The sequence below is a fragment of the Dermochelys coriacea genome, chromosome 3, assembly GCF_009764565.3.
Source record: "Dermochelys coriacea isolate rDerCor1 chromosome 3, rDerCor1.pri.v4, whole genome shotgun sequence".
Taxonomy (NCBI): Eukaryota; Metazoa; Chordata; order Testudines; family Dermochelyidae; genus Dermochelys; species Dermochelys coriacea.
In genome coordinates, this window is record NC_050070.1 from 201,482,617 (window position 1) to 201,508,247 (window position 25,631).

A 25,631-nucleotide genomic window follows, 5' to 3' on the forward strand; every position below is an offset into this window, starting at 1 on the left:
ATGCACTCAAAAAGCAATTGAGAGAAACAATATTAATGAGGTCTAAAACCATTGTCTACAAAGAAGTAACAAGATCTGCCTCTAAGTAACAAATGAACACTTGGGACCTATATTCATCATAATTGTTCTGATGCTTTACTGGCTTAGACAGTGTGTGTGCCTGCTTTTCTGTGCAGATATTTTGTCTGGGGAAGGACACAAGGGATATCCATTCCTTACACACCTGCACTAGGGCTGAGCAAAGTAGTAGTCCCTGTGTTTATGGTGTGTAAGATGAGTGCCACAGTCAGCACTAATCTCCCCGCAACTAGTTCCACACTGGCCAGGCGTGGAGTGAAGCAGAATGCTATGTCCTCTTCCAGGATGCCACAGTGGCTGCATTACCTGGAGCTCTGGGAGGCAGGGTACCTGTTTTTGAGGAGTGACTCTGCCAGAGCTCCCCCAAAGTTATGAGCCCCCCTCTCTCAGCCCCAATATGTGGCTGTGCCTTAAAGGCATATTAGAGCCCCTACTTTCTCTTGTTCAAGTCACAGTTGCGTGATATCTGAATCAGAGGCCACTCATGACCATGTTGGCCATAGTAGTCCTGTTTTTCCATCTGGCAGTTCTATCATGGAAACGACATAATAGCTTGAGGTTTTTGAGTTATCCATTGGACATTAGTTACGCCTTTGTGCAGCCTCTGAGGTGAGGGGGTGGTATAGCTTCAGAGTCAAGTTGTACCAATGCGCAGGCATTATCCAGAATTATCTAGAGGCACATCTTTGACCCATGAGTGAAGTCTGAGAATGGGCTTAGCACAGAGGATTTCTGCAGGGCTAAGAGGGGCAGAATTCCCCTTCCTCCACCCCCGCACTCCCAGACAGGATATAAACTACCTCAGTGCAGCTGTTGCAGCCCATGGACCATAGTTGCAGCCCATGGACTAAACACACTTGCTCAGTGGCCAGCTTTACACTGCAGTGGAAGCACAATGGTTCTGTTGCATCCAGGAACGTCCATCACCCAGTGATTCCTGCATCAAACTTGCATCTTGTGATTGAGCTACGGCATATTGTTTCCAAAGGCTAACATGGGTGTTACAGAATGGGAAATCATTCCTCAGCTTCTTGCTCCTAACCACTAAATTCACCTACATGCTATCTTATAGCCTGGGGAATTCAATTCCATTTTCTTTTAAACTTATCCTTTGTGTCAAAGTTATTTTCAGTTTCTGGTCACTCTTGTAGTCAGATCTGTGACAAGATCAACCAGTGGTGGTCACTTTTTTTAGTCCTCCACTAGGTCCCTTCATCTTGCAAACCTCATCCCTCTTCCTTCTATATTTGCATTTAGGGCCCGCTTTCATCTCAGATTCCCATTCTCCTCATGTGGCTTCTCCTATCTCTCTCTCTCTCTCTCTCTCTCTCTCTCTCTCTCTCTCTCTGGTAATCCCCTCTACCAGCTTCTCATACAAGTGCAGCTCTTCTCATCTAGCAGAGGAAGGTATAACATGATCCAATGACTGGAAGCTGGAGCTAGACACATGCAAGCATACATTTTTGAGAATGAGGGTAATTAACCAGCGGAACAATTTACCAAGGGCCATAGTGCAACCATTTTAAAGTCAAGATTGGATGCTTTTCTAAAAGGTATGCACTAAGAATTACTTTGGGGGCAGCTGTCTAGCCTGCATGCTACAGGAGGTCTGACTAGATCAGTGGGTCTCAAACTTTTTTACTGGTGACCCCTTTCACATTGCAAGCCTCTGAGTGTGACCCCCCCTCCCAATAAATGAAACACACTTTTAACTATATTTTAACACCATTATAAATGCTGGAGGCAAGTGGGGTTTGGGGTGGAGGTTGACAGCTTGCGACCCCTCTTGTAATAGCCTCATGACCCCCTGAGGGGTCCCGACCCCCAGTTTGAGAACCCCTGGACTAGATGATCACAATGGTCCCTTCTGAACTTAGAATCCATGAATTCCCCTTCTCTGGTAACACTACCAGAGGCACAGAAGATGGAGATACAGAAAACCATAATCACCTAATCTGCTGAAGGGCTGTCTGTCTGTAGGCAGGAAAGTATAGCTGCAAATCCTGCCCAGTGGCACAGCACACTTGGGGGGGGGGAAAGGGGGGGCAGGGTTTGTGTGTGTGGGGGGGGGTTGGGAGGGGTTGGTTTTTTTGACAAAACAAATATCAGACTTTTTTTAAAAAAGGCAGTAGACGTGCTTGAATCTACTGCCATTTTGAATACAGGCTTCTTAAGGTCTTCAGGAAAACCTATAATACCTCCATACTGCAGAGGACTGTATCTGCGTTCTAAAATGAGTGACATGTGGGGCCTGATCCAAAGCCCACTGAAGTCCTAGAGGAATTTTTGCACTGACTTTAGAGGCTTTCATTCAGGCCCATATGTTTACATGGTCCATCTATTTCCTCTGATTTCTCCCCTTCCCCCCCTCCTCCCACACCCCCCCCCCCCAACACCCAACATTTGTGGTGGTTTTCACTTAAGCTAAAAATTTAGCATGACATTATAACTTTTTTTAAAAAAAAAAAGTTATATGTGCACAGTAAAGAACACACATTTGATTAAAAAGAGACATCAGTTTCAAACAGTGAGGGAAAATACTCTTAAGGTTGGGGGAAGAAGAAAAACCACACTGACAGGTTTCAGAGTAGCAGCCGTTAGTCTGTATTCACAAAAAGAAAAGGAGTACTTGTGGCACCTTAGAGACTAACAAATTTGTTAGTCTCTAAGGTGCCACAAGTACTCCTTTTCTTTTTGCAAAAACCACACTGTGCACAAAACCCATAGCTATGCAGAACCCTTTTACTGCTTTTCTTCCCTGCCCTTATCTCAGCTGCAGAGCTGAGACTCAGTGGATTTCTTTGAAACAAAATTAGCAAACGAAAGTTATGTCTGCACTACAGCTTATGCCGGCATAATTTATGTTGCTTGGGTGTGAATAAACCACACACACACACGCACGCACCCAAGTGACCTAAATTACGCTGGCATAAGCACTTGTATGCACAGCTTGTATGTATAGCTTCTGCTGCTCTCTGGTAGGGTTTTTTTTTTATGCCAACAAAGTTCTCGCCCATCGGCATAGAGCATGTTCGCCGCGCACACTACAGCATGTTTCGGTACAGCTGTGCCACTGCAGCACTGTACGTATAGACATGGCCTTAGTTTGATTTGCTTGGCAGAACATGGTTTCAGGTTTAACAATAGCAAAACCAGCTCTGTGTGTTGCACCAAAATTACCGTAGCCAAACATACAGTGACTACTCACTTAAAGTCGTCCCGGTTAATGTTGGGGGTTACGTTGCTGATCAGTTAGGGAACGTGCTCATCTAAAGTTGCGCCATGCTGCCTTATAACATCGTTTGGCAGCCACCTGCTTTGTCCACTGCTTGCAGGAAGAGCGGCCCATTGGAGCAAGCCGGTGGGGGCTTGGAACCAGGGTGGGCCGGCAGCTCCCCATCAGCTCCCCGCTCCCCTAAGTTCCCTGTGCAGCAGCTGCCCAGCAGGCTATCAATTGCCGGCAGTTCAGCTGTCCCCCCCGTCCTCCCCCCACTGCCGTGTGCTGCTCCTGCCCTCTGCCTTGGAGCTGCTCCCAGGAGCCTCCTGTTTGCTGTGGCGGGGAGGAGAGAAGAGGAGTGCTAATGTCAGGGTGTGCCCCTCCCCCCTGCTCTTGCCCCCCACTTACCCCATCTCCATAGAGCGGGGTGGGGCACGACAGGGCTGAGGACAGAGGGAGCTTGCTAGCAGCAGCTGCTGTCTCAACTGGCTGATCTCCTTAAAAAGGCAATGTACTTAGAGTGGGGTCAGCAGACTTAAAGGGGCAATGCGCATGTCACACACACACACACACACACACACACACACACACACACACACACACAACATGTGTTTCTTTGTCTCTGTCTGCCATGCTGTCTCCCCTCCCTTCATTTGTGCTGCCTTGTAGAGTGTGAGGCTACATTAACAACAGTGTGTTAACCCTTGAGGGCTCAGGCGAGTGCTAGGTCATCATTCAGCACTACGGCATTCCCTGGGAAATATTCCACCCTCTGACTCCACCACCTCAACCAAGCTTCACAATCATCATTGTTGTGTACAGTATTAAATTTTTTGTTTAAACCTTATACTGTGTTTGTGTGTGTGTATGTGTGTATATGCGTGTGTGTGATATATATCACACACACACATTTACATTAATTCTTATGGGGAAATTGGATTCGCTTAACATTGTTTCACTTAAAGTCACATTTTTCAGGAACATAATTACAACGTTAAGCGAGGAGTTACTGTAATCCAATTAACTACACTGTATGATTTAATGCAACTATATATGTTACAGCTGTATGGAGTGGCTCAGTTTAGCCATGATCTCATATTGGCACAGAATAGTGGGTCTGACTTTTTTTGTTTTTTTTTAATCCCTTATTTCATGTGTCTTTGGTCTGGATCAGCACTCCTGTAACTTTAAGGGTGATTACATATTGGTTACTTGGCCAGTCATTCATTAAAGTGCAGTAATGTATGTTTTTAATGATATAATTCACTCCTGCCCTGACAAAGCCCGAGTGATCTGGTTTGGGGCTGGGATCAATGGACTAAAGTTGATAGAGCTTCAATAGTGCAGGGCCAGATTGTGGCCTGGACTGTACATGGGCGCGTGTCTGGAGCACTAGGAGCTTTCCCCAATTGCCTTGCTTGCATAAGGGCTGGAGCCAACGGTGCAGGGGGAGAGCACAGGATCCCGAAGGCACCAAAGAGGGCACAGGGAGGAGGAGACAAGCCATGCTGCATATTCATACCTCCACTCCAGCTCACAGAGTGGGGATAAGCCTGCAAGGGGAGTATGCTGAATCCGGTTAAGGGATGTAGCAGCTGGTGTGTTGCCACTGTGCACGCTGGAGCTCCCAGAGGCATTCTGCCTGCCTAAAGCAGAATCCTGCCCACTGCAAAGAGCTATCCCTTTAAAGGCACCATTGAGTGCTTACGTAGTTAGTAGTTACGGGTGAGATTTTTCCAAAGCACTCAGCATTGGCCTCACTTTGCTCCTTCCTGAAGTTCACAGTAAAGTTCCATGGCCACAGAGTTAGGCCAATGCTGAGTGCTTTGAAAATTCCTCTCCATTCCGAATTTAAGATTTACTCATTTTTGTGGCCTTGCTGCATATCAGAATCTATGAGCCTGATTCTCCTTTCATTTGTATCAGCATAATGAGCTGTAGCTCCATTTAAGTCAATGAAGTTACACCAGCATCAGAGGAGAATCGGAGCTTCTATTGATGTCTTAGCTTCACTTTCAGTGTACTTCCTAGTGATTTATGCTACGATGAATCAATAAGTGCACATTAGCTTCCCCTCAGGATTGAACACTTGCCCTGCATACATTCATCTGAAGCACTAGCTACACAGTCTATCCTCACTTGAATTTGATTTGTTGCTCAACTCATATTCTTTAGTTTACAATCAAGTATTGGAAAAGGGCAATATTAATCAGAGAACACAAGCGGAAATTGGCAGGCTAATGGTGCACTGTTGCACTGTTTACTGTACAATAGAATAATTGAGGTCACTGTTACGGAAAGCCATTAAGAAATGAAAAGCTTATTAAAGGGAAACTGCTAGCATATTAATTATCTGTTGTAAGCACACATTTTTTTACCTTCGCTACTAACAATGCCCTGGATTCTTAAGTTGTGTTTTTTGTTTTTGTTTTTTTAAGTTTCACTTTTATTTGTTACACAATTCTCCCAGGGTCTGATTGTGTTCCCAAGATGACCATATGGATCTTCCCCTCCTGATTAGAAAGAGCACTTGGCGAAATCTAGAGCAGAATCTCCTACTGAAGGCTGTCCAGGTATCTGGGTTAGGGGAAGGTTGGTAGGCAGTGGGCTGGCCATGGACAGAATGGAAATAGGCATCATCTCCTCCAACGAGTCCCCTCTCACCCAGGCAAGTTCATGGCAAAACAAACAAAGGAAGTATTTTTTCACACAACACACTGCCAACCTGTGGAACACCTTGCCAGAGGAGGTTGTGAAGGCCAAGACTCTTACACGGTTCAAAAAAGAACTAGATAAGTTCATGGAGGACAGGTCCATCAATGGCTTTTAGCCAGGGTGGGCAGGGATGGTGTCCCTAGCCCTCTGTTCTATTCATTCCCTCTGAAGCACCTGGTATTGGCCACTGTCAGAAGACAGGATACTGGGCTAGATGGACCTTTGGTCTGATCTAGTATGGCCGTTCTTATGTTCTTAAAACTAACAGTCAAAGGTTGTAGTATGCTTTTGGCTGTGGTAAGGATCTCCCTTTAATGGGCCAGAGGGAAGGGGCATCTAAGGGCAGCCACTGGCTGGCAAAACGCTGGCTGCATGGCTCCAATGAACGTGTGCTACCAGTCTTTTTGCCAAGGCAACAGCTTGGGTGGAGGCATGGTGCCTCTGAACAGATGGTCCCTCTGATGTCCCAAGAGCTAGGGTGGACCCGTGTCCTGTTCTGTGATAGGGCAAACCCTGCCACCCAGAATAATGGGGGAGACATCTCAGCAGAGATTTCCTCTCCATTAGCCTTCCTGTGGAGGAGTGGGAAACTGGACCCTCAGTGTGAACAATACAAATGAGTCAGATCAGGTCTGCTTTCAGGTGCTAAGTGAATCAGTGTTTGGGGTCCATCTTGAGTAGAATGTTAAACTTTCTACCTGGGGTCTCATAAATGTGGGGATGTTGTTGTTGTTGTTGTTGTTGTTCCTAGGTCTTTTATGACAGCTTGGATTTGGGATCAAATCCCTTTAACCTTATATAAATGTGCATTTAAGCAGGAATCTTGTACATTTCCTTTGTGTAGTGTACAGCCATTCCAGCATTGAGAGAGATGAATATTCAAAAGTGCACAGAGCTAATTTTCAAACCCTAATTGCTAGTCCATTTTAATACTAAAAGGGACTAATGCTGATTACATGGTAATGACCTGCAGGGAGTCATTTAAAAAAATTAAACACTGGTGAACTTAATGTGTTGTGCTCTTAATAATTGAAAATGAGCTCAGTTTTTAATGGATAAAAAGAAAATGTATTCTTGGGCTGGGATGCAGTATCGAAAAAGCCACCGTAGAGTGAATCTTTACAATGCAGCCTTGTGTTTTTGAAGAAAATAGGTTTACATAAGAAATATTGACCTACCGTTCCTGGCAGTATAGCTGTACTAACAGTGCTGGCATGGTAATATGGATGATTCTACTGGTTCACTAGGACAAAGCATCTTCTTAGTGAATTATTGTAGTGAGAGCCAGCCTGGGTTTCTGTAGTTCATCCAAGTCTTGCAAATGTTTTTTTGGTTGAAAATTATTACCTCGGTGTATACATAGGAGTAGGTTTCATGCACGTTTATGAGGCAAGTGTTTTTGTTTTTTAAATGACTGAGTTCATTTGCCTATGCACTGCTCTGACCTGTGCCAGCTGGCACAAGTCATGAAGAGCCTGCCTGACAGCTGGGGATAGCATATACCCTCTCCATGCCACCTAGCCCTGGACTGAAGTAGAAGGGGGTTGGAGCTGGCTCCAGATCACTGAGGGAAGAAGGGGACCTTCCTAATGCAGCTGATGTCTTTCCTTTTGGTGCAGGGGGAAGGGCAGGGGAAAGAGTTTCTCCCTTGAAATTCCAGATAGTTACTAATTTGAGGGTGAAGAAGGGGCAGCATTAAAGTGTCTTTCTCCCATCTCCTGCTCTACTCTTTGAAATCAACGGCAGCCATTTCAGGTGGCATCTATTGCCCCTGCCCCTCATGAGGATGTAGGATTCAGACTGGTGCATCTTTCAGCCATCTGAGGGAGAGAGGAGGAAATGAGGTCATCTGTGGGGGGCCCTGAACATTCAATATTAATGTGTGTCCATAGAGTATAAATGTTTAAAATTATTTTTAATAAAGCAACTTAAAATAGAAGCCCCAATAGCAGAGGGAGAGAGGACTCTGAGTTGGGCCTACATTAATGGTCTGTAACCTGGACCAATCTTGTACTGTCCTAAGGAAAACTGTATTAGGAAGGGATGCCATTTAAGGCACTGTTGGTATAAACAATGGAGTTTCCACTTTATGAATACTCCATGACTAATTCTTTTCTGGGGTAAATTGGTGCAGCTTCACTGATATCTGCACCAGCAGAAAATTTGGCCCTCAATCTGCAAAGAAAATGTGGGTTCCCTCCTAATCCCATTGGTTTCACCAGGCAGTAGGATTGAGCCCTTTGATTATATAAGTAACTCAAACTCTGGGATTCCTCCCATAAGCATCAGCTCCATGCCTTGTGATCTGAGAGGAAGCATCATTCAACCTTGCTCTGAGGTAATAAGCTGCTTCAGTGGAGTTAATACAGATTAACACCACCATGCCCTTCTTTTCTCTGCTAGGAGACAAAGGCAATCTCAAATCTGTTCTACAGTGTCTTGGTTTACTCCATGAATCAGGAAGAGCTCATAAGTCTGTGGCACTGCAAGCGGAGTGGGGGTGTTATAAAATAAACATGGGTTCCTCTTCAAAGTTGGCCATTGCTAAATTGTTATGGCACTTTTATTGATAATGTACCTGCCGTTATGCCTTATCACCACACTTAATGTCATCTTCTGCAATAATTGAAGGATTGTCTCCTTGACAGTCCTCCCAGATGAACATTAAAATGAATAAATGCACTGTTTGCAGACATGTTTTAGTACAAATGGAGTATAGTTATGATAGAAATATCCTCATGTGACTGGTTTTTCTGTGGACATGCTTTCTCTGCTGGAACTAGTTTAAATCAATGTAGCAGTAGCTGTCATTTCGACAGAATCTGCCACCCATACTGCCTGTCAGTAGCACCTTGCTCTGAGTGATCCTATTGAAATTGGTGGGATTATTCACAAGTAAGGTATTAGTAAATGTGAGGAAACTGTTCACCTACTTTTTTTTGTTTCTTTCAACAGTAACAAATTTATGAATCCATCTAGCCCCATTTCCTCCTTCTCTGGGCGGGTGGATTCACAGAGACCTGCAAGGAAGCCATTTATAAATATTACATTAATTTAAAGGCAACAGAATGCCCATGAGTCTGTGGGGATGGGGCTAAGAATTAAATTAGTAACTGGGAGCACTAACGTGGGTGGTGATATCAAGAGATAATAGACTTCGTGGGACTTTTTTTTTTTTTAAATCTCTTCACAACACTACCTGTGCCTCTGCTAATGGATCCTGGTGACCTGATTTTTTTATTTCTGGACTCTGGATCAAATTCTGTGGTCTACAAAAATAATCAAGAAGGGATTAAAATTCTCTGGGACCCAGAACTGATGTTTACCTGGACTACAGCTAACTTTCAAAATAGAGGGATATTGTGCCAGCAACAAAGGGTTTTTTGATGAGGCGTAAGCACAAACTCCTCTAATTATTTATCTTCAAGAAGTTGATATGTGTCTAGAGTTTATTTCAAAAACAATTTATAAGCCTTAGGACTCTTGCTCTTCCATTTGCTTAGTATGCTCTCTGCTTCCCCAACTTGTTACTCAATAACACCGTTAATTCGTGTAACAGTAAGTATGGCAGAAAACCTTCCTTTAATTTTGCCTCTCCTTTCTGAAGTGTTTCAGAGTAGCAGCTGTGTTAGTCTGTATTCGTAAAAAGAAAAGGAGTACTTGTGGCACCTTAGAGACTAACAAATTTATTTGAGCATAAGCTTTCGTGAGCTACAGCTCCGATGCATCCGATGAAGTGATCTGTAGCTCATGAAAGCTTATGCTCAAATAAATTTGATAGTCTCTAAGGTGCCACAAGTACTCCTTTTCTTTTTTCTGGAGTGTGGAGGTGATGGCTGCCATCTTGTCCAATGCACCAGGAATTGAAAACCAGGGTCCTCAAGAACTAGAAGCATGAGCTGCCAAAGCTCTCTAGCTGGGGGTGTGACACTCATGCTATGTGGATTGGGCAAAGAGGGACGACGAGTTGTGCACAACACACACAAGTATCTTACATATAGATGGAATCTTCTGGTTTGACGGTAGAAGACATACATTCTAATCAACAACAGTGTCATTTGTTGAACTCATTAAAGAAAAATGCAACATGGAACTAGATGAAAACAAGCTCTACATGAACAGGGGGGAGGGGAGTAACAAATTTTCCCCCTTTCCCCATTCCATACAGCAGCAAGCTCCAATCAACCACAAGTACCTGTCACTAGAAGGATCAGAATGCATACATTGGCAGAAAAGAATTAGAGCCACTGGTCTAGATGGTATTGACGGTTTGATCCTATGTTCACTTGTGGCAGGGTAAAGCTGCCATTGCTTTAATGGAGCAAGGCCTAAGTCCAAGAAATCATTTATTAGTTTTGTATTACTGTAGCAACGAGTAGCCCCAGTGGGGCCCCACGAGGTAGGGGGTGGTGTACAAACAGAACAAAGACAATCTTGCCCTCCAAAAGCTTAGAGTCTAAGTATAAGAGGTTGGATGCAGACAGTGATGGGGGAAGTACAGTGAAACAATAACAATACTGGTCAGCATGATTGGCAATGGTTTCAACACATTGGTAGCATATCTGCTGTCAGGTTTTTATAGATTTTATGGCAGGGGAGAGTTTCAATTTTGCAGATGTTTCTCCCCAGTGTGAGGGACAGCATGGGAGAAAGCACAAAGACACTTGTTAAATTTTTAACAAGTGGGTGATGGAAGCTAGTATCATGGGCTGCTCAGAGGTGAGAACTGAGCTTTTGATACTGAATGAAAAATGGTAAGTAGGGTGGGGATAGGTTATGGAGGGCCTTGAAAGTGAAGACAAGTAGATTATGCTTGATATGAAAAGAGGGAGCCAGCAGGGGGATGCAGAGAGGATTGCTATAATCATAGCTACAGGATAGGAAGATGAGCTGGGTAGCAGCATTCTCCATGGACTTGAGTGGGGCACAATGGCCGTTGTCAAGGCCAGAGAAAAGGATATTGCATAGGAACATAACGTAGAAATGCTCTCTAGGCAATCGGGGGAGGTCCCGGACGACTGGAAAAAGGCTAATGTAGTTCCCAGCTTTAAAAAAGGGAAGAAGGAGGATCCTGGGAACTACAGGCCAGTCAGCCTCACCTTGGTCCCTGGAAAAATCATGGAGCAGGTCCTCAAGGAATCAATTCTAAAGCACTTAGAGGAGAGGAAAGTGATCAGCAACAGTCAGCATGGATTCACCAAGGGCAAGTCATGCCTGACTAATCTAATTGCCTTCTACGACGAGATAACTGGCTCTGTGGATGAGGGGAAAGCAGTGGACGTGTTGTTCCTTGACTTTAGCAAAGCTTTTGACACGATCTTCCACACTATTCTTGACAGCAAGTTAAAGAAGTATGGGCTGGATGATTGGACTATAAGGTGGATAGAAAGCTGGCTAGATTGTCGGGCTCAACGGGTAGTGATCAATGGCTCCATGTCTAGTTGGCAGTCTGTATCAAGTGGAGTGCCCCAAGGGTCGGTCCTCGGGCCGGTTTTGTTCAATATCTTCAGTTAGTGATCTGGAGGATGGTGTGGATTGCACCCTCAGCAAGTTTGCAGATGACACTAAACTGGGAGGAGAGGTAGATACGCTGGAGGGTAGGGATAGGCTACAGAGGGACCTAGACAAATTAGAGGATTGGGCCAAAAGAAATCTGATGAGGTTCAACAAGGACAAATGCAGAGTCCTGAACTTAGGACGGAAGAATCCCATGCACCGCTACAGACTAGGGACCGAATGGCTAGGCAGCAGTTCTGCAGAAAAGGACCTACGGGTTACAGTGGATGAGAAGCTGGATAGGAGTCAACAGTGTGTCATTGTTCCCAAGAAGGCCAATGGCATTTTGGGATGTATAAGTAGGGGCATTGCCAGCAGATCGAGGGACACGATCGTTCCCCTCTATTCGACATTGGTGAGGCCTCATCTGGAGTACTGTGTCCAGTTTTGGGCCCCACACTACAAGAAGGATGTGGAAAAATTGGAAAACGTCCATTGGAGGGCAACAAAAATGATTAGGGGACTGGAACACATGACTTATGAGGAGAGGCTGAGGGAACTGGGATTGTTTAGTCTGCAGAAGAGAAGAATGAGGGGGGATTTGATAGCTGCTTTCAATTACCTGAAAGGGGGTTCCAAAGAGGATGGATCTACACTGTTGTCAGTGGTAGCAGATGACAGAACAAGGAGTAATAGTCTCAAGTTGCAGTGGGGGAGGTTTAGGTTGGATATTAGGAAAAACTTTTTCACTAGGAGGGTGGGGAAGCACTGGAATGCGTTACCTAGGGAGGAGGTGGAATCTTCTTCCTTAGAAGTTTTTAAGGTCAGGCTTGACAAAGCCCTGGCTGGGATGATTTAGATGGGGATTGGTCCTGCTTTGAGCAGGGGGTTGGAGTAGATGACCTCCTGAGGTCCCTTCTAACCCTGATATTCTATGATTCTGTAAAAGATCCACCATACACCAGTCATTGGTTTCTGCACAGGGAGGCAAGCTAGTACAAGTTTGCATGTGATTTCCTACAAAGGAAAGCTGGGGTATTTCAAAATAGAAAGAGTACATGCAACCTCTCGCATTATCTGAAAAATTCACATCAGTTGATACTCCCTGAGAATCCTGCTAAAAAAGTCAGTGTTCACATGATAAAATGTACTTGCACATCTCATGCATGTAATCCAATCAGAACACTCAGTTTAAAATAGTCAAAATAGACTGGTTTCCATGAAACTTAGATTTCAACAAGGTAGTATTCTCCCAGACAGAAGTTCCATTGGAAAATTTTTGATCAGCTCTAACAACATGATTTTTGAGTCACACGACAGCTGAAATGGCTGGAGGTAAAAAGTTAAAATCTGGCATGGATATAGCCCTGAGCCAGGAAAAGAGCCTTTATTTTTTTCAAGAGAATATTTTCTTTTATCAGAGATATATCTCTGTGAAAGTCACCTACTGAGCATGCACAGATATGGTTACTAAGTACACATAAAGCAGAATTTACCCTTCTGTGTGTCTAGCTAATTTAGCTACAAGGGCAAAAGTGTAGGGGAAATATATTGCTGCAAATTGGTAGATACACTTATGGCTGAAGAACTGAAGGTGCAAAGGGCTCGAGCCCTGCTGTAATGTGGCCAAGTTCCTTTGTAGCTAGGGAAGAAACCTGCACAGGAGAGGAAGAACTCTTGCCATTGTACTTCATAAAGAGGTCAAAAGTGGTCATTTCCACCAGACTCTTAGGTCTGATCTGCACTACAGCTTCCGGTCGATCTAAACTGTGCAATGTGAGTTACGTTAGCAACATAACCTAGGTCGACGTAGCTTAGATCTACTTACCGTGGGATCCACACTACGCTATGTCGATGGGAGACGCTCTTCGGCTGACATTACTCCACCTCAATGAGAGGCGGAAGCACAGAAATCGATGGGAGAGCGCTGTCCCATCGATTGAGCTGGTCTTCACTAGACTTGCTAAAATGATGCTGCTGCATCGATTGCAGCAGCGTCAATTGAGCTCCGTAGCGAAGACAAGCCCTTAAAGAGCACCCAGTTAGGGCATTCCAAGACAGAGAATTCCAGATTATGGAACTGATCAGAGCTTTGAGTAGCTCGAGAGAATAAATAGAAATGAAATACATGTTCCATTTATTGGCCAGCAGAGCTGCTTCATCCTGGAAAGCAAAGCTCCTTTTGTTGTTTAAAAACAAGTCGTGCCCCCCCTTTTTTTTTTAAATTGCTCAGTAATCTTTCCTGGCTTCTTAGAGAGAACACAAAATTAGGTAACAATTAATATTTTGTATAATGCCCAAATGTACAGGCTTTACGATGGATACCATAATTTTTGGTGGATTTATAGCTAGGCTAAATTTGGGATTTATGGTTGTGCAGTTCAATTTTTTATGTTTTCAGAATGAAACATTCAAACTTTTTTGTTTCGAAACATTTTAAACAAAAACTGGAATGAAATATATGTGTAAATAAAATAAAGTCAAAATCAGAATGAAATGTTAAAATTTAATCAAAACAAAATGTTTTGATCAACCTGACGCTTGGGTTTTTTTCTGAATTTTGTTTCAGAGGAAGTTCAATTACTTTTTTGATTTTGTTGTTGTTGTTCCATTTCAGAATGGAATTTTTTTAAAATTTTATGTATAAAGGAAAATCAAGTTCCCACACAGTTCTAGCTGCAATATCTTTTTTATGAGGTTCTCTTGTACTCAGAATGGAGGGCACTGCAGTGTTGTCAACTCATGATTTTATTGCAAGTCTTATAGTAGTTGTCTTTCTTAAAGCCCCAGGTCTTGGAATCATGTGAACACCTAAGAATCTCAGCTTTGATTTTTAAAAATAAGTACGTTTCTAGCCCAGACGGTTTCAGAGAAAAGCTTAAAACCATTATTCAAGTGCATTTGAAAGCTTCAGCCATCAAAGAAAATGAACCCCAATTTATTTTATTTTTTTAAATTTTGAGATTTTTAAGCTATTAGTGTTTCAGGGGAGGGGCTGACTGGAGGGTTGTTGTTTTTTTTTTTTTTTTGAATGCTAGAGGCTGGCAATATTGGGATGGCTTTTGTTTAAACTTTTAAAAAATTGCCAGGGGCTAGAAACCAAAAATGGGAAATGTCAACCCAAAACCATGGGTTAGGATAAAAATATTTGTGTTATTGTAGCACCTGGAAGCTGGAGTCATTGACCAGGACAGCCTTGTGCTAGGCACTGCAAGTACACAGAGCGAAAGGATGGTTCCTGGTCCAAAGAACTTACTCTCTCTCTAAAGATAAAACAAGAGCCGACAAGTGGATCCAGGTAGCCTGCTCCTGCTGTCGTTAGGATTCCACTGACATGGGCTCCCACTTGTTATTGTGTTTCTGTTTTGTTTTTGTTTTTTAATTTGATACTGCCCAAAAATGAAGCAATAGCTGAAAACTTGGAGAGTGCAGGTTTATACTTAGGCACCGGTGGAAACGAAATAAGAGATCAGAATACTAAGAATGGGAAAGGATGAGGGGAGCAGAGTGATAAGACTTCACAAAAGGAAGCTAAAAATGACTGTAAGTAAGATCTTAGCAGTAGAGAGAGAGAGAGAGACTAAAGGGCACTTGATTTCAAACAAGACAGAATAATTGGAGAGAGCACAGAAGAGAGGAACAAAACCGATGAAAGGTTAGGAAGATAAGACCTATGAGGAAAGGTTAAAAGAACTAGGCCTGTTCTATCTGGAGAAAATAAGCTTAAAGGAGACATAATTGTACAAATCTACAAATATGTAAAGGGAAGATATAAAGAGTACAGGGATCAATTTATTCTCACCAGTCAAGGAGGATAAAACTAAGAGGAATGGGTTTAACTTTTAGAGAGCCATGGAGAGTATCCTCCTATCTGCTGTGTGCTCTTTACAGAAGACCTGGAGACAAACATCCAACTTGCATCTTGTCTCCAAGCAGCAGAAACACTGCCTTTTTCTCCTCTAGCTCATGCCCCTCCTCCAGCCCCACAGCCAGTTCCCAGCCCAGGGCTAGACTTGCTTCCCATGAGCCCAGTGTCCTCCAGATTTCTACCCATCTTCGAGCACTGCTGGCCTCACCTCCCTATTACCTCAAGCTGCCACGTCTGTGCTTGCTCCAAAAACTTCAGGTCTTGCTGTTTCCCAGTCCAACAGATGCGCTGAATACTGGTGGCAGAGATAAGTTGGCCACAGACTTAGGTGGAGGAGAGAGGGTTTGTCCCGCATGAGGCAGCAGGAATGGTTTCCTTCCCCCGGCCCCCCCCCAAAAATCCCAACCTATCCCGCTCCCTAGCTGCTGGGAATCTTTCCTCTTCCCTGGTATAATGACCCCACAGCAATCTGGCTAAAGCTCTAGAAACGTGGCCTTTCTCCAAGGTGTTGAACACACTGTAGGCTGGAATGAGCCATTAGGTTGTGATCCGAGGAAGTGGTGGTGTGGAAGCTGTCCTGCCCTGGGAGTTGCCTGGGTGAGAATTATGACTCAGACTGTGTGCTGTTCATCCCCTGCACCTCTTTGCTGCGGGATCTGGAGTAAATTACTTCAGCCCTTTACAGAGTGCAGTTTATCCATCTTTCCCCTGTGCATCTGGCCGCCCACTCCTTGACCCTCTCTGGCCATCCCTTGCAAGTACTGGGCAAGCAGCGTCTGTTTGCCATGGCCAGAGCCACAAAGGGTTAGGGGTAATCTAGCCCTGGGAATGATTAGTCGGTCTCTTGCGGATTAAATCATAGCAGCAAAAAAAAAAAACCGTTAAATATCCCAAAAGGCGTTATCAGGACAACCCATGGAACCAGTTGTCCAGGGATGGCTGTAAAATCCCCATCACTGAAGTTCTGCAGGGCTAAATCAAACTCCCATCCCAAAGGTGCTGGAGACTGTTGGAGAATGATAATGAAACCAGGCCTGTCACTGTGCAGCAGGTAGACAAGATGACTCAACGGAGTGCTCTTCAAAGCAAATGCGCCAATGATCACGGAAACAGCCAACTTCACCATGCAGCTAGATCTGTAGTGGGGGCGGGAGAAGAGGCAGGGTGGGGGCAGAGCGGGGGTGGGAAGGGAAGGGTAGGGGTGGGCCTTAGGAGAAGGGGTGGAGTGGGGGTGGGACCTTGGGCAGAGGAGGGGTCGAGCACCCCTCAGCAAATCTGAAAGCTTGGTGCCTCTGCTCTGAATCCCCCCTTTACATGCTAGCCAGCCGTGCAGGGGATAGCAAGCTGCTCCTGCAAAGGGATGTGGTAGCAGGTGCTCAGTCTCAGTGTGCTTGATGTTTCCTGGGCTCCCCAAGGGCTGTGCAGCTCCACTCTTTCGTTTGCTATGGGCTATCTCTAAATGGCACAGTCGGGCCCTTGATATTAAAGGCATGATTCTCTTCTCACAGGGAATCATTCCAAAAGGCAAGCTGCGCTGCATGAATGGAGATTTTGCTAGTATAGGTGAAGATGCTGAAGGGTGGCTGGAATTTGAAGCAGGATCTCTGCTTGTCTTGCATTACTGAAATGGCGGACAAGCTATGAACCCTCTTCTAACTTCAGCAGGATGCAATCTAAGTGTGAATGTATTAGGGCCTGATGCTCGGCTGGTGAAAACAGTCCTCCTGCCAAGATTTAAGCTTGCTGAGCATCTGGCCTATAGTTCTGAGATGCAAGTTCTTCTTCTATGTATTTCTGTTTCATATTAGGTATCGTCATTATCATGACATAGCTAATCACTTTGAGGATAAATACAGAAAGTATCTGAACACCTCATAATCCTACCATAACTAGGGCCATATCAGACCTCCAATAGATGCTAGTGGGATTATGTGCAGAGTAAAGCATTACTCCATGTGAGTAAGTGAGATGGAATTAGAAACTTTGAATCAGTAAAAACTAACATCCGCTTTATACTCCACAGGTAATGATGACAGATTTAAAAAGTTGAGACAGTGTCAAGATAAACTACTTCTTGTTTCTGTCCTCCCCTTCCCTTCAGGTTTTTCCACCATGTTTGGAAAGAAAAAGAAAAGGCTTGAAATTTCTGGACCATCAAATTTTGAGCACCGGGTTCACACTGGATTTGATCACAGAGAACAAAAATTTACAGGACTACCTCAACAGTGGCACAGCTTGCTAGCAGACACCGCAAACAGGCCGAAGCCTATGGTGGACCCTTCATGTATCACACCCATCCAGCTTGCTCCCATGAAGGTAGTGTACAGGGTCTGGGTTTCCTCTTGTCTTTGAGCTTTTCATGCAGGTTCCAGCTCTTGGCAGTTTTGCAGGAGTAATGTTGGTACATGTTCTCCAGAAGGACTGAGGGTTATACTTGTTCATGCACCAAATGCATATATGTTGGCCCAGGACCTGCTATTGATAGGGTACAGATGGAATGCCGGGCCTGCCTGGAGTCTCACAAACTTCGCCACGGATCAATGCAGGTACAGCAGTCCACCCGCTTGCTTCAAATTTCAGAAACTGGGCCGTCATTTGTTGCACTGTAAGTCAGCCAGTTTCCCTTCCTTTCCTTTCATCCTCACTATAGCCATGGGACTAAATCCTGGATCTTTTAAGTCAATTGGAGCTCTATCATTGACTCCAGTATAACCAGGATATATGTGTATATTATATTTGTATTATCATTATTACAAGTACTAATAGTATTGGGGTAGCACATAATCAGGATCCAGGCCACAGCATGCTAGGCACTGTCTAACCCAAAAGGAAGATATTACCCACATCCCAAAGAGCTTAGTCTGAGACATGCAGCATATAAAGTGTTAGTAGAGGGCTATACCCCAAATCAGTTATTAAATACTTTGAGGGAGAGAGAATACTCTAGCAAATGTATTTTTAAAAACAAATATAAAAATGGCCTAAAATAGATTTTATGTGCATAAAAATTTCATACCTCCAATGGGCAATACATTGGCACTGTCCAGGGTTAGGTGAAAGTGTCACATGTCAGAGTGGACAACTGCAAGTCTCCCTTTTCCAGTTGTATAGCACTCCCATTTCTAGCCCTGCAGGGCTGCAAGATATCCAATCACACACCTGGCACTGGAGTGATTTGTCCATTTTGGGCCTTAAGCAAGGGTAATGTGGAGAGAGAAGCACCACACTTGAAGAAGGAAGATTTAAGAAAATAATAATTAGGGCAGCTGTGTTAAGATCAGTGGTGAGCTGGAGCCGATTTTCACCGGTTTGCGCAAACTGGTTGTTAAATTTTGAAGCAGTTTTAGAACCGGTTGTTAACCCGCTTCCCTGCGGGGGGCGCTGAGGCTTTTATGGGCTCCGGCTGGGAAGTGATGTAATTCCTCCTCCGGCCACCGGGGGCGCTGCGCTGCGGGAGCCCTGTGGGCTGCCCCTGGCCCTGGGCACGAGCCCTGGGTGCTGCTGCTGCTGCTCCCCTGGCCCCGGGGCTCCCGCTGCTGCCTGGGGGGTCCCCGGCTGCTCTGCTGGGCCTGGGCTGCGTCCTGCTGCTGCTCTACCCGTGAGCACCCAGCACCCTGCCCGCAGCCAAGCCCTGCCCCAGCCATCCCCTGACCCTGCCCTGCCCGCAGCCAGCTCCTGCCCCAGCCATCCCCTGCCCCTGCCGTGCCCGCAGCCAGCACCCTTCTCCAGCCACCCCTGCACCCCCTGCCGCACACCTTGCCCTGCCAACAGCCAGCCCATCTCCAGCCACCCCCGCACTCCCTGCCCTGCCCGCAGCCAGCCTCTGTCGCACGCACCCCCTGCCCTCTCTGTCGCACGCACCCCCTGCCCTGTCTCCAGCCAGCCCCGCATCCCCTGCCCTGTCACCAGCCACCCCGCACCCCCTGCCTGCAGCCAGCCCCCATCTCCAGCCACCCCCGCACCCCCTGCCTCCAGCCAGCCCCTGCTGCACCCCCTGCCCTGCCCGCAGCCAGCCCCTGTCTCCAGCCACCCCCTGCCCTGCCTCCAGCCACCCCTTGCACCCTCTGCCCGCAGCCAGCCCCTGCCACACCCCCTGCCCTGCCCACAGCCAGCCCGTCTCCAGCCACCCCCACGCCCCCTGCCTGCAGCCAGCCCCCGCCCTGTCTCCAGCCAGCCCTGCACCCCCTGCCTGCAGCCAGCCCCTGCCACACCCCCTGCCCTGTATCCAGCCAACCCCTGCCGCACACACCCCCTGCCCTGCCCACAGCCTGCCCCTGTCTCCAGCCAGCCCCACATCCCCTTGCCTCCAGCCAACCCCGCACTCTCCTGTCTCCAGCTGGCTCCGCACCCCCTGCCCTGCCCGCAGCCAGCCCCACACCCCCTTGCCTCCAGCCAACCCTGCATCCTCCTGTCTCCAGCCAGCTCCACACCCCCTGCCCTGCCCGCAGCCAGCCCTGCACCTCCTGCCTCCAGCTAGCCCTGCCCCATGCTCCTGTCTGCAGCTGGCCCCATGTCCACTGGTGCCCTGCAGTTCCCAGGGCAGTAACCCTGCACACCTGCTTCAATGAGGGGGGCAGGGAGCAGCTGGGACCCACATATGTGCACACCCTAGGGTGACCAGACAGCAAGTGTAAAAAATCAGGACAGGGGTTGGGGGGCTAATAGGAGCCTATATAAGAAAAAGACCCCAAAATCGGGACTGTCCCTATAAAATCGGGACATCTGGTCACCCTAGCACACCCCCAGGGAATGGCGGGGACCCATACATGTGAAACGGAGCTAGTTCAGGCCCATCTTTTTAAAAAAGAACTTTAGGCAGGATTAACATGCATCCGTATTTTCCCAGACAGGTCAGGCTTTTTGGTTCTTAAATTGCCATCCGGGAGGAATTTTTAAATTTTAAAAATACGGACATATGGTAACTCTGTTGGTACAAAAAATACATACTGGAGCATATCCCTTAAATCGGAACTTTTTATATGGAACCGGTTGTTAAGATTTTGGCAGCTCATCACTGGTTAAGATTCTTTAAAATTTAGACGTTCTAGACTAAGCTCAGGGAAGGTGGGTTAGTGGGCAGAGTGCAGGTGAGACAGTCAAAGGGGCATGATAAAGGGGCATGTTCAGATGGCTCTACTGTATCACACACCTGACATATGAACGCATGTGTTTTCTCTCTCATATTCACATATGCTGCTCTTTCTTTCTTACTCTTACTCTGACTAGCCTAGAAGAGAAGTTCTGGGACTTAAAATTCTTATTGGCTTCTTTCCATCCATGAAAAAATATTAATTCTAAGAGTACAAACTATCCATTTGTATTTGTTAATCCTCCTTGCCAAAATCAGGTTTGCTGTCAACTGCTGTGTAATGCATTCTCTACCTGCGTGACCAGGATTGTTGCAGAGCAAAGGATTTCTGGTGTGATTAAAATAGCTTGTTGATGTTGTGTAAAGGAAACAGAGGGAAGGCATTTGCCTGCTAGATGTGAATGCGAATAAGGACAATTGCATTCCACAGGCCCCCTCTGGAGCACCATATATCTGATCCAGTGGGTATTTGGCCATAAATTAACAAAGATGTTATATAGAGGAAAAATCAGATTATTATTTTGCTGCAATCTCATCCATTTTATTGATTTTTTTTTTGGAGTGATCCGTCTTTAGGCTTAAAATCTTTTAAAATGTATTGGATTTGTCAGCTCCACATAGACAGTCTTAATTATGGGGCCAGCCCAGCAAAGATTTGCACATGTGAGCAGCTTTGCTCATGTGAACGGTTCCTTTGAAGCCATAGGCACATGTGCATAAGTGTCTGCAGGATTGAGCCCTGTCTGACTAGGTGAAGGGTTGTGAGACCATGTACAAAGACAAAACCTGATGCCATTGGGGTGGTGAGAATCATTTGCAATTATTTTAATAGACAGACACTATCTTATCCACCCTTGTATTTATGAAGTAGTTGTTTTTATTAATCCTGGAAATCATATAGGGTTCAATCTGGCAGTGGGGCTGTGCATAAACTCCTATTGTATACTGTAGGAGTTCTACGCACAGTGGACTTGCTTTCATGTTACCTGGTGGTTATCCACTTTATTCTCTTTCTCTCCTCTCCTCCCACCTCCTCAACAATATAATTACTGCACAAGATCTTATCACCATATTCCCACCACCATCACCCAGGACAATCTATTTGATGACTTAAGTAAGGTACTTCTAGAAATTTAAATCCCATTTTCAAAATTGACTTTGGCACAGATCCCCAAAGGTGCCTAATTCCCATTGATTTCAGGGGGAGTTAGGTACCTGAATACCTTTGTAGATCGGAGTCTTAGTCACTTAGGAACCTATATTTTCAATGAGATGAAGGATCCTAAGTCACTTTTGACAATGGGACTTAAGCTCCTAAAACTCTTCAGAAGTTCCTTGGTGATTATCCCTTGTCTACACTACAATTAGCACATTTTAACTAATACAATTTTTATATTTTCGTGGAAACGTGCCCACAATATAATGTGTTCTGAACCACAAAATGATGCTGGGCTAAAAAGCCCCTTTAAAATGTGTAAAGTGCGGTTTTAGGTCATAAAGCTGATATGGTAATAAAGGCATTGTGGGTTCCTACATTTATTCTCTCTTTAATTACTTCTGTATCGAATGTGCCGAGTTTGTAATGGAAAAGGCATATTGCTAATGGCTAGTCCTCTGGAGCTAAAAAGTTATGTAGATTCTGCAGTCAGAACCTAAGTGATGGTTTTGTTGGTGCTCCCTGCGACAGAATTGATTGTTTGCTTTGAGCCTAATCCAAAGCCTAATCAAGTAAGGGAAAGACTCCCATTGGCTTCAATGGGCTTTGAATCAAGCCTTGTTACATAAGGAGCTGAGTTGGGGAAGCAAATAGACAGCAGGGATAGCAATCACTCTTTGTCACAAGGTGCCACCACCTACTTGAACCTGAGCAACAATGACAAATGGGCACAGGAGATGAAAACCCCATACATCCCATTCCAAGTAGATGCCTGATGTATTGTATCTACATCTGGCAGAGACCTGAAGGTTCCCTGCTTTTTTTTTTATACTTTGGCAACACTTCAATAGCTTGTCAAGTGTACTTGGATTTTCAGAAAGCCTTTGACATAGTCCCTCACCAAAGGCACTTAAGCAAACTGAGAGCAGTCACGGGATACTAGAGAAGGTCCCCTCATGAATCAGTAACTGGTTAAAAGACAGGAAACAAAGGGCAGGAATAAATGGTCAGTTTTCAGAATGGAGAGAGAGAAATACCAGGGTCCCCCAAGGATCTCTACTGGGACCAGTGCTGCTCAACATATTCATAAATGATCTAGGATAAAAGGGGGGTAAACAGTGAGGAGGCAAAGTTTTTGCAGATGATAGAAAATACTCAAGATAGTTACGTCGAAAGGTGATTGCAAAGAGTTACAAAGGGATCTCACAATAGTGCATGACTGGGTAACAAAATGACAGGTTAAATTCAGTGTTGATGATAAAGGTAAAGAAATGCCTATTGGAAAACAGTCCCATCTACACATACACAATGATGGGCTCTAAATTAGCTGGTACCACTCAAGAAAGAGACCTTGGAGTCATTGTGGAGAGTTTGCTGGCTAGTGCTGCACATTAAGTATATGTTTTCAAAAAAGCTACCACTGTTAGGAACCATTAGGAAAGAGATCAATAATAAGACAGTAAATATCACAATTCCATTGTGTAAACCCCTCTCTTGTGTAGTGTGTGCAGTTCTGGTTGCCCCATCTCTAAAAGGATATATTAGAAATGGAAAAGGTACAGAGAAGGGCTACAAAAATAATTAAAGGGATGGAACAGCTTCCGTCTGAGGAGAAATTGAAAAGACTGGGACTGTTCAATGTGGAAAAGAGACGACTAAGTGGGGGATGCGATAGAGAGCTATAAAATCATGACTGGTGTGGAGAAAATTACTAAGGGCGTTTTATTTACCCCTTCACATAACACCAAAACCAGGGGTCACCTAATGAAACTAACAGGCAGCAGGTTTAAAGCAAACATAAAGGAAGTACCACTTCACACAATGCACTGTCAACCTGTGGAATTTGCTGCCAGGGGATGCTGTGACGGCCAAAACTATAACTGGATTCAAAAGAGAATTATGTAAATTCACAGAGGACAGGTCCATCAATGGCTTTCAGTCAAATTGGTCAGGGATGCAACCCCATACCCTGGGTGTCCCTAAGCCTCTGGCTACCAGATGTGGGGACTAGATGACCGTGAATGGAGCACTTGATGATTACCCTGTTCCGTTCATTCCCTTTGAAGCATCTGGCATTGGCCACTCGCAGAAGACAGGATACTGGGCTAACTGGACCATTGGTCTGACCCAGTATGGTCGGTCTTATGCCAATGAAATAGCTGGAATTCAAACTGAATTCATTGTAAGTACTTCAAAATTCATTCATTTCAAACGTGGTCAGGAATAATGGAATACCCGTGCTCAAGCTTAGCACGGTCATTCAAATATTTGGTCAGTACAGATGACCCAGAAAGCAATAGACTGTTGTGTATGTCAGAAGTTATATGAGTTCTAAACCCTATGCTTCCCAGGTCCCCATCAGAAGGAAGAATTCACTTGTGAATAAGTACAAAAATCAAAATTTCTGACAGGATGCAGAAGTTAGATCTAGCAGCGGAAACTTTCCAGGAAAGCAGGGACCTTGTAAAGGACAATGGGATAATGGTGAATAACCAATTTAACACGATCTCCAAGTGCAATGCTTTGGGTAGGAGGGCCCGGCCCTGCTGCATACCTGCCCTTCCGTGTGCCAGGTGTGCAATTCCTGAGTTCAGGGACTGCAGCTGTGGTAAGTCCTTGCATAGACCTTGCAGTGTGGCTTCTTGCATTCCACCAGCCTTTTAAGGCCATGTCACAATCAGATCGGTTACTGGCAGGCTGTTAGAATTTCTGTATTATCTTCTGAGGAAAGCCAGCTTTATTCTAAATATCAGGAGGTGACTCATTGCATAACGCTGCCAGTCTGTCACGGAAGTCACGGATTCCATGACTTCCGGAACCTCCTTGACTTCTGCAGCGGCCGGTGCAGCTGACACAGGGCAGACGGAGCAGCTGTTGGTTCTTTTCAGCTTCCACCTAGCAGTCAGGTTCTTTATGCCCATGCTGCTTTCTGCATTCAAACTCCTCCTCTCCACCCGCAGCCAAAACAACCCAGATGAAAAAAACAGTGTATTTGACCTAAGCCGCTTCACAGTACAGTATTTGTTCAATATACTTTATAAACAACAAGCTAAAAATATCAAGACTTTAAACTGAATTAGTTGTCTGCAAATATACCCAGCCAACTGATTTCACTCCTGCTGCAGCATGGAGCTTGGCTGAAGCTAGATGGCCTGACCATGCTCTGCAGCTGTAGAATACGACATGAATTCTGAGAGGTTTCCTATCTCCACAAGAGTAGCTATGTAGGCAAAGCACAGCTGCTGAAAAGTCACCTGTGGACTCTACCTACCCAGGCCTTTAGAGAGGATGGCTAGAGGGACAGCACATTTTCTCCTTGGGAATAGTGTAGCGAAGAACCTTAAACGGCCTACACACACTAAAATGGTGCTCCTGGCTGGCAGTTTTGAAATGGAACTTTCAACTAGGAGAGATGCCTGAACAAACATTCCCATCTATGATTCCTAGTGCTATCTCCCTCCCTCCATCTCTCTCTCTCTCTCTCACACACACACACACACACACACACACACACACACACACACACACACACGAGGGAGGAGCAGGGGACACAGAGAGCCATATTGGAGATAGGAATCTCATTTGCATTTCGACACAAGCTCACCTCCCACCCCAAAAAGCATCTCATCCCTCACCTATGGAGCAACTCCGCCATGAGCCTGTTCTTCTGAGGATCAGCCAGCCTGTTATTTACACCTCCGTGTAATCATGGTCAGGATTTGTGTCCCCTCTCTGATATGGTCCCATTGTAAATTTAAATTCAGTATAAAATAGGAATGTTTATTGATAGGTGTTGCTAGTTTTAATTACTAAATTACTATAAAGCATTCAGGGAGAAACTTTCTTCTTCAGAGATAATGTTTCATTGGGGGGGGCGGGAGGAACTTGCTTTGCTACACATTTAAGGCCTGGTATTACTTACTTTATTTCCAGTCTTCCGCCTCTTCAAGAATAATACAAATCCGCCACCTAGTGTGCAAGGATGTGTTTTATGTTGGCATTAACTTGGTAG

General features: G+C 45.2%; 1 protein-coding gene across 8 annotated transcripts in view; it reads left to right on the forward strand.

Annotated features, from left to right (window-relative positions):
• Positions 1 to 25,631, forward strand: part of PAK5 (p21 (RAC1) activated kinase 5) — a 187,141-nt gene that overhangs the window by 102,625 nt on the left and 58,885 nt on the right. For 6 of the 8 annotated variants that reach the window (XM_038397530.2, XM_038397522.2, XM_038397525.2 and 3 more), the window contains one exon: positions 17,476 to 17,690. In XM_038397530.2, the coding sequence (XP_038253458.1) occupies positions 17,487 to 17,690 (204 nt within the window). In that variant the 5' untranslated portion in view covers positions 17,476 to 17,486. Of the gene's footprint in view, positions 1 to 17,475; positions 17,691 to 17,793; positions 17,921 to 25,631 lie in introns of those variants that run through there. The other 2 variants (XM_043512115.1, XM_043512116.1) reach the window with 2 other exon arrangements.